At 45.0% G+C, this 16,193-nt stretch overlaps 1 protein-coding gene across 2 annotated transcripts in view; it reads right to left on the bottom strand.

Annotated features, from left to right (window-relative positions):
• Positions 1–1,378, bottom strand: part of LOC145129689 (formin-like protein 13) — a 7,722-nt gene extending 6,344 nt beyond the window's left edge. For both annotated transcript variants that reach the window (XM_079064464.1, XM_079064465.1), the window contains exons 1-2: positions 1,188–1,378; positions 1–686 (exon numbers count right to left, since the gene is read on the bottom strand). The exon at positions 1–686 is cut by the window's left edge and continues 18 nt beyond it. In XM_079064464.1, the coding sequence (XP_078920590.1) occupies positions 1–686; positions 1,188–1,260 (759 nt within the window). In that variant the 5' untranslated portion in view covers positions 1,261–1,378. The remainder of the gene's footprint in view (positions 687–1,187) is intronic.
• Between the last annotated feature and the right edge of the window lie 14,815 nt (positions 1,379–16,193).

The following is a 16,193-nucleotide window of genomic DNA, read 5'->3' as shown; positions in this document are numbered from 1 at the left end:
ATTTTTACTCCTCCTTGGAGTTGAAAAAAGAAGTTTAGAGCTTTTTTCAACATGTAACAAAGGATCACGCCCATAAATTCTAAATATAGGACAACAACCCCCTTTTCCATCAAAATCAGGAATCATTCTCATCACCACACAGACTAATGTGAGTGGTTTGTCTGCTGGAGGCCATTGCTCTTCAGCATTCCTCTTTAACACATACTGTAAGTACCTCAACTGAGAAGCCAACGAATTCAATGGTGACAACAACTGTGGCGACACATCAGGTGGGGCCTGCTTATAAACCATCTCCAGGGCCCTATTTGCAGCAGTGTAATGTTTTCTGTAAAGTAGAAGAGCAGCCGACATGAAAGCCAAAACTGGCCAACCACCAACCTCACAGTGCATTAGCAAAATGTTATGTTGTCCAAGTGAGAGCCAGCTTTCACTTGATTTAAGAAAATGATGGATCACCTCCACTGAGAGCAATGGGCAACCTTCATAGTGCCAAGGGTAGTCCATTATAGTAATAAAGTATTGTGATAAAAATTGGTGGATCTTGCTTGCTGTATCTCCCTCCCGAAAATTGAAAATCATGGCTGAAGATTCAGGGTAAGTTTCTTCAAACTGGCTTATGATGTTGCCCACATAGGCTTTGTACTCTTCTTGTTCCCAAGTTTTAATTCTGAAACAGAAGTCAAAGACTACACCAAATGGGTGCGTTATCAAATTAAACTCAGATAAGTTCTAATCTTAAATAAATTCGTACTTACAAAGAAATTGGAAAAACATTATACTTGCCTCTAATCTACTAGAAAATTGATATAAGTTCAAGAACAAAAACCTTATAACAGGAGAAATGATAGCCTAGAAAGGTTCCCCAACAAAATCCTAACTTAATGTCACAGTTTCAATTTCTAATGTGTAGACCACTGTTTTTCAGCTTTTCAATTAAAGCATCGAATCATCCAATAATCACACTTCAATATAATGCCACAAGTTCATAATCCGACACTAGTTTAGAGAGTAAAGCTGAAAAATAAATAAATTACTAGCTCTTTCAAACCCGCATATTAGAAGTAGCATCTAAAACCTAGATAGAAGTGAAGTGATGATTTAAGGAGAAAGGTTTAAAGAGAAACGAGAATCGTATTACATACATAAACATACCAAACTAACTACTCCATAGAAGGGTAAATAAGTACCGTATAGTCTTTCATAGACATAAACAAGTCCATCCGGCGGCTTCTTATGTAAAAATTTACGTAACAACGCCATTCCAATTCACTAATTCTGAAACCCTAGAAACAATTTTGATAAATCCCCCAACCTCTGTAAAACATGTACATTTTCGTTGTTGTTTTGTACGTGTGAAAAACTGTAGAGCCTTTGGTTGTCTATAGAATCTAACAATGACGATTGATTCCTGTCAGGTTGTCGATACATATTTTATTATTTTATTATTATTATTATTTTTTATTTTTTTTTGCCCTCCTATGGAGCCGAGGTTCGGACACGTGCGAGTATACTTCGACTTTGTGTTTGTGTGATTGTGTCTATCATATCAGCAGTAGAGTTGCACAATAGTTGCTCCAACACCAAGGGTTTGTGTTTCGCATGCAACATTTTTTTTATTTCAATTCAATCTCTCTCCAAATACCCTAATTAATACTTGACAAAATTTCATAAATGGTCCCTATGGTTTCCGAAAAGTAGCATTTTCAAGATATATTTGGATAGTGTTACACCAATGGTCCTTGTGTTTTCAAAATCAAAGACTACACCAATGGTACTGCGCCACATGCCTATATCAATTTTCTAGTAGATTAGAAAATTGATATAAGTTCAAGTGTGTGGGGATGGGAATGATCTCCATCCCACAAGCCACAGGATCTCGAGATTTGTTCCTGCAATAGTTGACACCGAAGTTCCAAAGCACTTCCAAACTATCAACATGAAGCCTTATGATGGAAATACGGATCCTGAGGAGCATGTGGCGCAGTACCGAGAAAGGATGGAGATCATTCTCATCCCCACACACTTGAAGGAAGCTTGCCTATGCAAGGGCTTTGGTTCAACCCTCACAGGATCAGCTCTTAAATGGCTGTTGAATGTTCCTCCTTATTCTATTACATTATTTGCACATTTAGTTAACATCTCTAGTAATCAATTTTCTTGTAGCAGAACATTCGAGAAGATCACTAGTGATCTTTATCGGGTGGTTCAAGATCCTAAAGAACGAATTAGAGACTTGGTTAACAGGTTTGGCAGGGAAGCTCTGAGTATCCCCAACATTGATATGGCAATTGTAGTTGAAGCCTTTAAAATGGGCTTAAAAGGACTCTCCTTTCTACGAAGACCTCGTAATGACTTCATGCAAAAGGATGGACGAAGTTAGGAGCAAAGCACTAAGTTTCATAAGGCTCGAAGAAGACAAGGCGATCCAAAAGAGGAGCAACCCACCAAGCTCATACGAGAACCCCAATAGGAAGGCCGACTCTTCGGCCCAAAGATCCTACAAATCAAAGCCCTATTCCAAACATGATCATCACAGTGTTAATGCCCTTGAAGATGAAGGAGAGGAACAAGAGCTTCCTAAGATCACTGACTATTGTTTTTTTGTGGATGTTTCACGTCTGATATATGCTATACAGGATCTTGGAGATAAGGCAAGATCGCCGAAGAAGGGAGATAAATCCACCAGCTGGAAGGAGAAGTCTAAGTGGTGTGTGTATCACGAAGACTTTGATCATACGACAGAAGATTCCATAGCTCTAAGGAAGGAAATCAGTTACCTCATGAGCAAAATACACCACAAAGAGATCCTTGGAAGAAAGAAATAAAGATCCAATGAGAATTGTCAAGATCGTCACAAGATCCCGAAAAAAACTAGGATCCCCTCCCGTAGACGCCAAGATAATTAACGCCATCACAGGAGGTCCTAACATTTTTGGTACCTCTTATTCTCAAGCTAAAAGGCACGCCTGTTGGATTAGGTGTCTAAGCCCATAACTATAACATGTATGTACTTGACCCGAGAGTAGCATGGTTCATTTTGGGTTGCATTCACCGGAGCAATTTGATAGGAAGGATATTTGAGAAAGAGGTTATTTGTGATTTATTAATATATTATAAGAATAATTATTAATTGAGAAATCATATTATTTATTTTGTATTGATCAAGAATTACTTTGGAATTAATTTAGTGATCAAAAGAGACTAATTAAATTAATAGGGGTTGATTATGTAAATCAGTGAAACATATAATTTGGGCTATGATCCATGATTAACTAGTAATGGACTAAGTTCATATAAGAGTCCATGAAGTGTTATTGAATTAAAAGCCTAAGTGTATGAATTAGGGTTAAGAAGTGACTCTTGGAATTCTACACTATAAATGTGTTCTGTTAGCTCCAAAATCGGCACTCATGTATTCCTAGAAGTGGCTAGCCGGTTTTGGTGTCTTCTAAAACTCTCTCATTTCCTCCCAAATGTTGGTGGTGTTTTGTGAACGATTTGAGGCATCACAATTGAGGTGCTAAGCTCTTGAAAGGCCAAGAACTACAATCTACAATAAAGAGGTATTCATCTAACTAGTTTTATTATGTTGTATATCTCCAATTGCATGCTAGCTAGGGTATATGCTTTGGATAATATGAAATTGCATGTATAATTAGAGAAAACATAGATCCAAGGCATTAGGGTTGTATGTGCACAATAGGAGTGTTATAGTATCTAATACCCAACAACGCCAAGGTGTCGAAAGCAGAAAAGGAAGAAAGACCACGAAATAATACCACAATCACAAACGAGAAGGAGATCACCTTTGATGAAGCGGATAAGGAAGAGATCCATGATCCCTACCATGATGGACTAGTAATCACACTCTGCATCGCTAACGAGTTCGTCAGAAGGATCCTTGTTGACGGAAAATCCTCTGTCAACATCATACTATAGGATGCACTGAAAAGGATGAACATCCCATAGTCTGAAGTAATCAAAAGATCCTCAGTCCTCATAGGATTCAGTAGCGAGACGAAACATACGATCGGAGAGATAAAGCTACCTATATACATAGAGGGGGTAAACTCTATGCAAAACTTTTGTGTAATTGACACATTATGCTCTTATAATGTTATACTAGGTAGACCATAGATCCACGTGATGAAGGCGGTTCCATCAACATACCACCAATGTGTGAAGATACCCAATCCATGGGGAACAGTGAAGATCGCAGGAAATCAACAAGAATAAAAAGAATGCTACAAGACCTTGATGAAGTCTACGACCAAACCACAACAAGCATAGTAATCAAGGCAGGGGCACGAGACGTAGTAGAAACAAAAAAGCAAAACATAAAGGAAGTGTGTAACATCCCGAAAAATACCAGCTAAAAATTTCATTTTTAAATTAGGTTAATACATAAAAACATCGTTACAAAACTTTCATAATATTAATTTATGTCTGAAAACCGGTAACATCATAGTTAAATATTCAGAGTACATCCCAGAAAATCCATAGTGCGGAAACAAGAGTGTGTGTGATATGCCGCTACCGCGCCAGCTCCTTTTCCCTAGCTGAAGAGATACCTAAAAACAAAACTATAAAACGTAAGCACAAAGCTTAGTGAGTTCCCCCATAATGCCACATACCATACAATCATATAATGAGTAACTAAGGGATACGGGCCTCTCCCACACCCATAGAGATACGGGCCTCGCCCACACTTTACTTTCTGAGAGGTACGGGCCTCGCCCACACTCTGCTATCCATGGAGATACGGGCCTCGCCCACACTCCGCTACTAAACCATAACATACAAGTATCACACAGACAACAAGTATAAGCAATTCTATCATACTGGCATATAACACAATCAAACTCAGCTATGAGATACGGGCTCCACCCACACTCCGATACTAACATATCGTCTATACGGGCCGGCCTTGGTGCCTTAGACCCGTCCCTACTGGAAGGAAACTCACCTCGAGAGTAGCTGCCAAAAACCTGCTCAGACTACGCCTGGCTGCCGCACCGGTAATCCCTCCGGCTATAAATCCGTAAACATGGATTAGGTACTCATAAATACCCCTAAGGTCAAATGACTGGTCAAAGTCAACTCCTTGGTAAAAGTCAACCTTCTGATTGACTGGACTCGCCGAGTCCATATGGCGACTCGCCGAGTCCTTCTATGTCTAGCCCGACTCTGACTCATCGGGTCCCTGTTCCCACTCACTGAGTCAGCCTGACTCGCTAGACGGGGACAACTAACAAACCCGCGACTGGACTCGCCGAGTCCAAGGGGGAAACTCGCCGAGTCCGACGAACAGATCTCACAATTCGCTCCAATCTTCCATCAGAACATCAACCTTGGAGATTTGGAGATTCTGGGACTATAGCTACACGTTAAATTGCTGATTCCACGTGCGACTACGAAGGGTTGGACCTCCTACACTTAAACCCTTCTTATCCTAGTGACAGTTCATATGACTCGCCGAGTTCAAGGCTATATTCAAGGGACTCGCCGAGTTTGAGGAACGACTCGCCGAGTACCAGACAATCTTCATAGGACTCGCCGAGTTGTTTATCCAACTCGCCGAGTCTAAGGCCATCTTCATGGAACTCACCGAGTGCACTTTGGCACTCGCCGAGTACCCTTCGACTCTTCACCCATTCTGGCCAAATTTGAGACATGCAATGGTTCCAAACCATAAATCTAAGCTCCTAGGGCATAAACACACGGATTTTGGGAGGTTTAAGGTCTTGCAATTCACATATAAGGGGCAAAAAGGGAATCTATTATACTAAAGATCAAGAAGGAGCTTTCTTACCTGGTTAGGAGCTTCTCCTAGGGTAGATTTCGGATCTACCACACTTCCTTGCACCCTCCAACTTCCTCCTTCTTCTCTTAAGCTTCAAACTTCCTTTACCAAGCCAAAATAACCCACAAGGATCAATATGGGCTAGGGTTTTGCTCTACAGTTCTTCTGGAAGAGAAAGGGACGAAATGGGTGTTTTAGAATGGGTAAAATAGGGTGCCATGTCTGAAAATAGAGTTTCATTCAGTCAGTTGGACTCGCCGAGTCCATGCACCGACTCGCCGAGTTCACCGCTCAAATCCCGTGTCCACCCTGCTGCTACTCGGCGAGTCGGGACGCAGACTCGCCGAGTTCGTGGCAAAAATAAGAATAAAACTTAAATAAAATCATACCATGAACCCGGTGTTACAAATCTCCCCCACTTATTTTATACTTCGTCCTCGAAGTCTGCCGCTCCCTTCCGGAACAGTTCCGGATAATGCTCCATCATCTCATCCGCGGGCTCCCAAGTCCATTCCGAGCCCTTCCGATGCTGCCATTGCACCTTCACCAGCTCCACCCTTTTGTTCCTCAGTTCCTTCGACTTCCGGTCTAGGATAGCCACAGGCCGCTCGATATAATTCAGGCTGTCATCAACCTGGATGTCCTCCAAAGGTACCACTGCTGAATCGTCCACCATGCATTTCCGCAGCTGGGAGACGTGGAAAGTGTTGTGGATCTGACTGAGTTCGGCTGGCAGGTCCAGCAGATATGCCACCTTGCCCACTCGGGTTGCAACCCTAAACGGTCCAATAAACCTGGGACCCAACTTGCCCCGTTTCCTGAATCGGATGACGCCCTTCCACGGCGACACTTTTAGGAGAACCATATCCCCGACCTGGAACTCCAGGTCTGATCGGCGCCTATCGGCATAACTCTTCTGCCGACTCTGAGCAGTCTGAAGCCTGCTCCAGACCTGCTGAATCTTCTCTGTCGTCTTGAGCACTACTTCAGTGCTCCCCATGACTCTCTGTCCAACCTCGCCCCAACATATCGGGGTCCTGCACTTCCTCCCGTACAACATCTCGAAGGGAAGGCGGTCAATACTCGCGTGATAGCTGTTGTTATATGAAAACTCGGCTAAAGGAAGATAGGTATCCCAGCTACCACCGAAGTCTAAAACACATGCCCGCAGCATATCCTCCAGAGTCTGGATGGTCCGCTCGCTCTGGCCATCCGTCTGCGGGTGAAAGGCTGTACTAAAATGCAGACGAGTACCCAAATCGTCATGAAACTTCTTCCAGAACCTGGAAGTGAACCGCACATCCCTATCCGAAATCACTGAAACTGGCACCCCGTGCCGTGCCACCACCTCTCTGATGTAGATATCGGCCAATTTCTCAGCCGAGATGCTCTCCTGAATCGGGATAAAGTGGGCGCTCTTGGTCAATCGATCGACGATGACCCATATCGAATCCACTCCCCGCGCGGTCCTGGGAAGCTTGGTGATGAAATCCATCGTGATGTCTTCCCATTTCCACAGCGGGATATCCAACGGTTGCATCTTGCCGAGCGGTCTCTGGTGTTCGGCCTTGACCTTCCTGCAGGTCAGGCACCGCTCAACGTACCATGCTACATCCCGCTTCATGCAGGGCCACCAATAGTCCAGACGAAGATCCCTATACATCTTTGTTGCCCCTGGATGAATGGATAATCGGGATTTGTGCGCCTCCTCCATCAGAACCTGTCGCACGCCTCCAAGATATGGAACCCACACCCTGCGGTGTAATGTCAATAATCCTCTGCTGTCATAGTCGAAGGAGGAAACCTGTCCCACAATCCGCTCACTCTTCCAATGTTCCTCCTTTATAGCCTCCTGCTGAGCCTCCCGAATCCGTTCCAAAAGCGGAGTCACCACTGTCATCCGCATGCAAATATCCCTGATCGGCGCCGCCTTGCGGCTAAGCGCATCGGCCACCACGTTGGCCTTCCCCGGGTGATAAAGGATTTCACAATCATAATCCTTTACCACATCAAGCCACCGACGCTGCCTCATATTCAGATTTGGCTGGTCCATGAGATACCTCAAACTCTTGTGGTCCGTGTAAATCGTACAACGAACCCCATAGAGGTAATGACGCCAAATCTTGAGGGCGAACACAACAGCCCCCAACTCCAAATCATGCGTCAAGTAGTTCGCCTCGTGAGGCTTCAGCTGCCTCGACGCGTAGGCGATGACATGCCCTCTCTGCATCAATACCGCGCCCAAACCTGAGATAGACGCATCGCAGTATACAACAAAATCCTCCATGCCCTCTGGCAAGGCTAATATTGGCGCCTCGCACAATCTCTGTCTCAGTGTCTCGAATGCTGCCTGCTGCTCAGGCCCCCAACGAAAGACCACAGCCTTCCTCGTTAACCTGGTCAGGGGTAATGCTATCTTGGAGAAATCGTTGATGAATCTCTGATAGTAGCCAGCTAATCCCAGGAAACTCCGAATCTCAGATGGAGACTTCGGAACCTCCCATCTCATCACGGCCTCCACCTTGGCCGGATCCACCGAAATCCCGTCCTGGTTGACAAGGTGCCCAAGAAACTGCACCTCGCGCAACCAGAACTCACACTTGGAGAACTTAGCATACAAGTTCTCCCTTCTCAAGGTCTCCAAAACCTCCCGCAAATGCTCCTCATGCTGCTCTCGCGTCTTGGAGTAAACCAAGATATCATCAATAAATACTATCACCGACCGGTCTAACATCGGTCTACACACGCGGTTCATGAGGTCCATGAACGCGGCAGGAGCATTGGTGAGCCCGAAAGGCATCACCACGAACTCATAGTGGCCATAACGTGTCCGAAATGCCGTCTTCTGCACATCCTCCTCTCTGGCCCTCACCTGGTGATACCCTGAACGCAAATCTATCTTGGAGAACCAAGATGCTCCCTGAAGCTGGTCAAAGAGGTCGTCAATCCTCGGGAGTGGGTAGCGGTTCTTCACCGTTACCTTATTCAGCTCCCTATAATCGATACACATCCGATGCGACCCGTCCTTCTTCTTCACAAACAGAATCGGGGCTCCCCAGGGTGAACTACTCGGTCTAATGAAACCCTTGTCTAACAGCTCCTGAAGCTGTGTAGACAACTCCTTCATCTCAGGAGGAGCCAACCGATACGGTGCCTTGGCTATCGGAGCCGCACCAGGGACTAGGTCGATCCTGAACTCCACCTGTCGCTCTGGAGGTATCCCAGGCAGCTCCTCGGGGAATACATCCACGAACTCTAGTACTACGGGCACATCGCCCACCGTCGCCTTACCCGCCTCCCGGGTGTCCATGACATATGCGACATATCCTGCGCAACCCTGCTGAAGGTAACGCCTTGCCCTCGCTGCCGAACAGAAGGCTGGCCCTTACTGTGATCTCTCACCCTGAATTACTAACTCTCCCCCACTTGGGGCTCTGACTCGTACTAACTGTTGCGCGCAATCTATTACTGCCCCATTGGGACTCAGCCAATCCATACCAATAATGACCTTGTTTCCCTGCAATGGAATGGGAACTAGATCAACCAAATACCGCTCTTCGAACAACCTTAACACACAATCTCGGAAGACCTCTGATGCTCGCACCGACCGGTCGTCCGCAATCTCGACCTCTAAAGGGCAATCTAACATTCCCGAGGACTTAGGAAACTTCTTGCTAAGTGCAAGAGAAACAAAGGATCGGGTAGCCCCCGAATCAAACAACACCTGGACTGGAATACCGTTCACATGGAACGATCCTAAACGTTTATACACAGAGCACATATCAATATCATAAATCTCATATAAATAGGTCAGAGGGAAAGAATCATACCCGTCACCACATCGGGTGCAGCGTGTGCCTCCTCGGCTGTCAGCTGAAATGCCCGGCTCCTCATCACTGGAGCCTCTGCCTTGCCCTGCCGGCCATCTGTAATCCGCAGGGTCGCTGGAGCTGGCGCCTGTACTGGCGCTGCTGCTGTCAACTGGGGGCAGTTGGCCCTCTTGTGGCCCCTCTGGTTACAGTGGAAACACAACAACTCAGATGTCTGAATAACCGGAGCAGGGGCAGTACAATCCCTGCTGAAATGTCCCGTCTTGCCGCACCTGTAGCAGCCTGTCGGTCCTAATCTACACGCTCCCTCGTGCGACCTGCCGCACTTCCTACAGCGGCCCGGTCCTGTATGGCCTTTCGGCCTACCATCTGATCCCTTGGGCTTATTTCCCGAAGCCCCTATCGTCTGTCCCTCCTCTGCCTTCCTCTTCCGGACGTGCTCCAGATCTATCTCCCTCTCCCTCGCCCTAGCAATCATAGAATCCAGGGTAGGGCAAGCTGAAAAACTGACATGCTCCCGAATGTCGGCTCGCAGCATGTCATGGTAGCGGGTCCTCCTCATATCCTCATCACCTGCATACTGGGGCACCAGTAACGCCCTCTCCCGGAACTTGGCGGTGATCTCCGCCACGGTCTCCGTCGTCTGTCTCATATCCAAGAACTCCCGTGCCAACTACTGGAGCTCCACCACAGGCGCGAACTCCGCCCTGAATCGTGTCACAAAGTCCGGCCATGTCATAGCCTCAATGGCCGCGACTCCCAAAGAGTCACAAACTGACTCCCACCAATCTCTAGCCCTGTCACGTAGACACCCTGCTGCAAATCGTACCTTCGACCCCTCGGGGCAGAAGCTGATCAGCTGTGCAGACTCAAGGTCTGCAATCCATCGTCTGGCAGCAATGGGGTCCTTAGCCCCATGGAACTCTACAATACCCTCCTTGATCGACCCGAAGATGATGGGAGTCGACTCAAGGATGCCCCTGGTAATCTCTGACGCAATGAACTCGCGTATACCCTCATCAACTGGTTCGGACCCTGAACCCGAACCCGATCCCGATCCTGAGCCTCCCGCTCCCTGTCGTGTGGTCACCATACTAAAAAACATAGCATAACCACCGTCAAACAATATTCCACTAACGAGGCTCACATACATACCACTAGTCCCCGGTCTCGCCTCGACCCTTTTGAATCGAGTACGGATCCTCCGCTTTCAGTAGTACGGGCCCATACTACCTTCCACGTCTATCCGTACTTTCCTCAAGAATTGCCTCAACTCAACCAAGTCCTTTCTACTAATACTGCGGTTCTCGTGCTACTCTCGCCCTAGGCTTGCCCTAGGTAATCGCCATCCCACTCTCTGCCATCAGCTGCACAAGAAGTCCCTGCTTTCTTTCCCTAACTAGCTTGCGAATACTATTACATATTACTCAGACTAGATAATTATTCGAATGAGAGGTCCTACCCTACAACGGTTGGACTCAAACAAGAGCTGCGAAATAGGGCTAGACCCAACCTTCTGAAATTATTTAATCCTTGCAATATGTAACTTAGCATATTCGTTCACTAGTTAGTGAAAGACGACTAGAACTCCTAATAGCACAAAGCAAGCAGCATTCGGGCATTGAGTACACATAATCAAGTATATACTACTCTGGCTATCATACTTACTGATCTGTACTAGCATGCAATTCTCAAAAAGCCGAAACACATAAAGCAGGCACATAAGGCATCATTCCTAGATCCTTAGTCCTATTCTAGCATGATGTTCTACTGAAACTGAACTGATAATCATAACGTAAACTTGTATGGGCACTTTGGGGAAAACTTACTTGAGCTCGGCCGGTCGCGCACATCACACACCTTTTTCTTTTTAGAAATCCCTTTTACTTAGTCTTTAGAAAATCATTTCTTTATAAAAATCTTTTAATCCCTCGATTTGAGTCCAGACACCCCCGAAGGTGTGTCCGAATCCCTCAAACCAGGGCTCTGATACCAACTTGTAACATCCCGAAAAATACCAGCTAAAAATTTCATTTTTAAATTAGGTTAATACATAAAAACATCGTTACAAAACTTTCAAAATATTAATTTATGTCTGAAAATCGGTAACATCATAGTTAAATATTCAGAGTACATCCCAGAAAATCCATAGTGCGGAAACAAGAGTGTGTGTGATATGCCGCTACCGCGCCAGCTCCTTTTCCCTATCTGAAGAGATACCTGAAAACAAAACTATAAAACGTAAGCACAAAGCTTAGTGAGTTCCCCCATAATGCCACATACCATACAATCATATAATGAGTAACTAAGGGATACGGGCCTCCCCCACACCCATAGAGATACGGGCCTCGCCCACACTTTACTTTCTGAGAGGTACGGGCCTCGCCCACACTCTGCTATCCATGGAGATACGGGCCTTGCCCACACTCCGCTACTAAACCATAACATACAAGTATCACACAGACAACTAGTATAAGCAATTCTATCATACTGGCATATAACACAATCAAACTCAGCTATGAGATACGGGCTCCGCCCACACTCCGATACTAACATATCGTCTATACGGGCCGGCCTTGGTGCCTTAGACCCGTCCCTACTGGAAGGAAACTCACCTCGAGAGTAGCTGCCGAAAACCTGCTCAGACTACGCCTGGCTGCCGCACCGGTAATCCCTCCGGCTATAAATCCGTAAACATGGATTAGGTACTCATAAATACCCCTAAGGTCAAATGACTGGTCAAAGTCAACTCCTTGGTCAAAGTCAACCTTCTGATTGACTGGACTCGCCGAGTCCATATGGCGACTCGCCGAGTCCTTCTATGTCTAGCCCGACTCTGACTCATCGGGTCCCTGTTCCCACTCACTGAGTCAGCCTGACTCGCTAGACGGGGACAACTAATAAACCCGCGACTGGACTCGCCGAGTCCAAGGGGGAAACTCGCCGAGTCCGACGAACAGATCTCACAATTCGCTCCAATCTTCCATCAGAACATCAACCTTGGAGATTTGGAGATTCTGGGACTATAGCTACACGTTAAATTGCTGATTCCACGTGCGACTACGAAGGGTTAGACCTCCTACACTTAAACCCTTCTTATCCTAGTGACAGTTCATATGACTCGCCGAGTTTGAAGAAAAACTCTCCGAGTTCAAGGCTATATTCAAGGGACTCGCCGAGTTTGAGGAACGACTCGCCGAGTACCAGACAATCTTCATAGGACTCGCCGAGTTGTTTATCCAACTCGTCGAGTCTAAGGCCATCTTCATGGAACTCGCCGAGTGCACTTTGGCACTCGCCGAGTACCCTTCGACTCTTCACCCATTCTGGCCAAATTTGAGACATGCAATGGTTCCAAACCATAAATCTAAGCTCCTAGGGCATAAACACACGGAGTTTGGGAGGTTTAAGGTCTTGCAATCCACATATAAGGGGCAAAAAGGGAATTTATTATACTAAAGATCAAGAAGGAGCTTTCTTACCTGGTTAGGAGCTTCTCCCAGGGTAGATTTCGGATCTACCACACTTCCTTGCACCCTCCAACTTCCTCCTTCTTCTCTTAAGCTTCAAACTTCCTTTACCAAGCCAAAATCACCCACAAGGATCAATATGGGCTAGGGTTTTGCTCTACAGTTCTTCTGGAAGAGAAAGGGACGAAATGGGTGTTTTAGAATGGGTAAAATAGGGTGCAATGTCTGAAAATAGAGTTTCATTCAGTCAGTTGGACTCGCCGAGTCCATGCACCGACTCGCCGAGTTCACCGCTCAAATCCCGTGTCCACCCTGCTGCTACTCGGCGAGTCGGGACGCAGACTCGCCGAGTTCGTGGCAAAAATAATAATAAAACTTAAATAAAATCATACCATGACCCGGTGTTACAAAGTGCCCCTGAACATTGAGGATCCTGAAGCCAAAATCCTCATAGGATCCTGGATACCCGAACAATTCGAACAAGACCTGTTGAGCTTCCTTAGAACTAGAAGCAAGATATTTGCATGGAAACATGAAGACATGACAGGTATAGATAAAAACATTATAACTCACAAACTTAACATTGATCCTTCTTTCAGACCAATGCACCAAAAGAGAAGGAAGTTCGCACCTGAAAGAAATCAAATCATCCAAGAGGAAGTGGAGCAACTCCTCAAAACATGGATGATCAAGGAAGTAAAATTCCCAAGGTGGCTAGCCAACATGGTCGTAGTACAGAAAAAGAACGACAAATGGTGAGTGTGTGTTGATTACACAAATCTAAACAAGGCTTGTCCTAAGGATCCTTTTCCTCTACCACATATTGACTCCATGATAGACGCTACAACTGGCCACGAGTTGTTAACATTTATGGATGCTTCAGCAGGATTCCAACAAATCCAGATGGAACCATCCAACCAAAAAGATACAACATTCATAACTCCGACATGTATATATTGTTATATCGCAATGCCATTTGGTCTTAAAAATGCAGGTGAAACATACCAAAGGTTACTCAACCGAATGTCTAAAGAGAAACTGGGGGACACCATGGAAGTCCACATCGACGACATGGTGGTCAAGTCTGCGAAAGATGAACATCATCTCAGGGATCTTAAAGAAGCCTTCGACATATTGGATGGATACAACATGATGTTGAATCTGTCTAAGTGTCATTTCAGAATGAGAACATGCAACTTCCTCGGATATATGGTAACCAAAAGAGGGATAGAAGCAAGTCCGAAGCAGATCAAAGCAATCATCGAACTAAAATCCCCATCTTCGACAAAGGACATTCAAAGGCTGACTGGAAGACTAGCAACCCTCAACAGATTCATCTCAAGATCCTTAGAAAGATGCAAACCTTTCTACGATATCTTGAAGAAGAAGAAAAGATTCAAATAGACCCAAGAACACGAATAAGCCTTCCAAGAACTTAAAGATATTTAAGTTCAACACCACTATTGGTGAAAATTCTAGATGGGGAACCACTCCTCCTCTACCTCTCAGTATCCTCAAACATGGTGAGTGATGTCGTAGCCAATGATCTCAACGGAGACCAACATCTCGTCTACTACATAAGTAAAAGTCTTTTAGATCCTTAGACCATGTATTCCCATCTCGGAAATTTAATACTTGAATTGGTAACTGTTTCCACTAAATTAAGACAATACTTTGAAACACATACCATACATGTAAAGGCTAACTATCCCATTAAGAATGTGATGAGAAAACCAGAGATGTCAGGAAGAATGGAAAAGTGGTCCGTGAAGCTTAGCACATTCAACAAAAGTATGAGCCAAGATCCACTATAAAATCTCAAGCATTAGCGGACTTTGTGGCTGACTTCAGCGATGATCTACCAACTGAAGTAGAAGTAGAAGCTAAGCAGCTCTTAGAAGAAGAAAACATGGGAAAATGGACACTATTCGTGGATAGAGCATCAAACCAAAGAGGAACTGGACTAGGGACCATACTAAAGTCGCCACAGGGGGACATCCTACCCCATGCAATAAGTTGTGAATTCAAAGCAACAAACAATGAGGCGAAATACAAAGCACTCATCATGGGATTACAATTGCCTAAGGATCTCCAAATCAAGGTTCTTCGGGTATTCATTCATTCGTTATTATTGACTAATCACTTTAATGGATCCTATGCAGTAAAAGGCGAAATATTAGCAGTATATCTCAAGATCCTCAAAAAACTAGCCTCCGAATTTGAAAACTTTAGCCTAGATCAAGTTCCCAGAGAAGAAAACACTGAAGCAGACGCACTGGCTAACTTAGGATCGTCTCTAAGGATCCCACCATAAATTAGGATCTCTATAACCCACATACTAACTCCAGCAATAGAAGATCCCTTCGTGAAACCAAACAACCCTGACCGAAAAATGAATATAGCAGCTATCGGAGATCCTGACCCATAGATCCCTCCTCAAAGGGATCACGACGATCAAGATCCTGAAAGAAAAATACATAATCATGGATCCAACATTTATGGAATACCTCCATAACGGCACGATCACAAAAGAGGAAAAAAGAAACAGAGCATTCAGAACAAGGGTCTCAAGGTTTGTAATTACCCAAGGTAAATTATATAAAAAATCCATGGAAGGGCCATACCTTAGATGCTTAGAAGATCATGAAGTTGCAGAAGTTCTAAAGTATATACATGAAGGAGACTACGGCAATCACACTGGGGGCTGATCCTTATCCTCCAAATTGTTGATAACATGATACTACTGGCCAACCATGAAGAAATATTCCTTCTTACATGCTAAAAAATGTGATGCTTGTCAAAGACATATCAACATCCTACATCAACCAGCAGAACCTCTACATCGTATCATCTCCCTTTGGCCATTCATGAAGTGGGGGATGTATATAGTGGGCAAATCGAGGATCCTCACTGATGCACTCCTAAAGCAAGGATCCTATCATATGAGAACCTCAAAGACCATACGAAGTTTAAACTTCTCCTAAGTCTAAAGGCCACATAACCTAAGGATAGTCAGGTTCTATCTATCTTTGTATCATGCCTTTATACAAAGTTTTAACTTGTTTATAAGTAAAGCTTGAGGACCCCAAA

Source organism: Lactuca virosa, chromosome 8, assembly GCF_052849685.1.
Source record: "Lactuca virosa cultivar CGN04683 chromosome 8, Lactuca_virosa_CGN04683_v6, whole genome shotgun sequence".
In the NCBI taxonomy this organism is placed as follows: Eukaryota; Viridiplantae; Streptophyta; class Magnoliopsida; order Asterales; family Asteraceae; genus Lactuca; species Lactuca virosa.
This window is presented reverse-complemented; position numbering and strand designations above follow the sequence as displayed.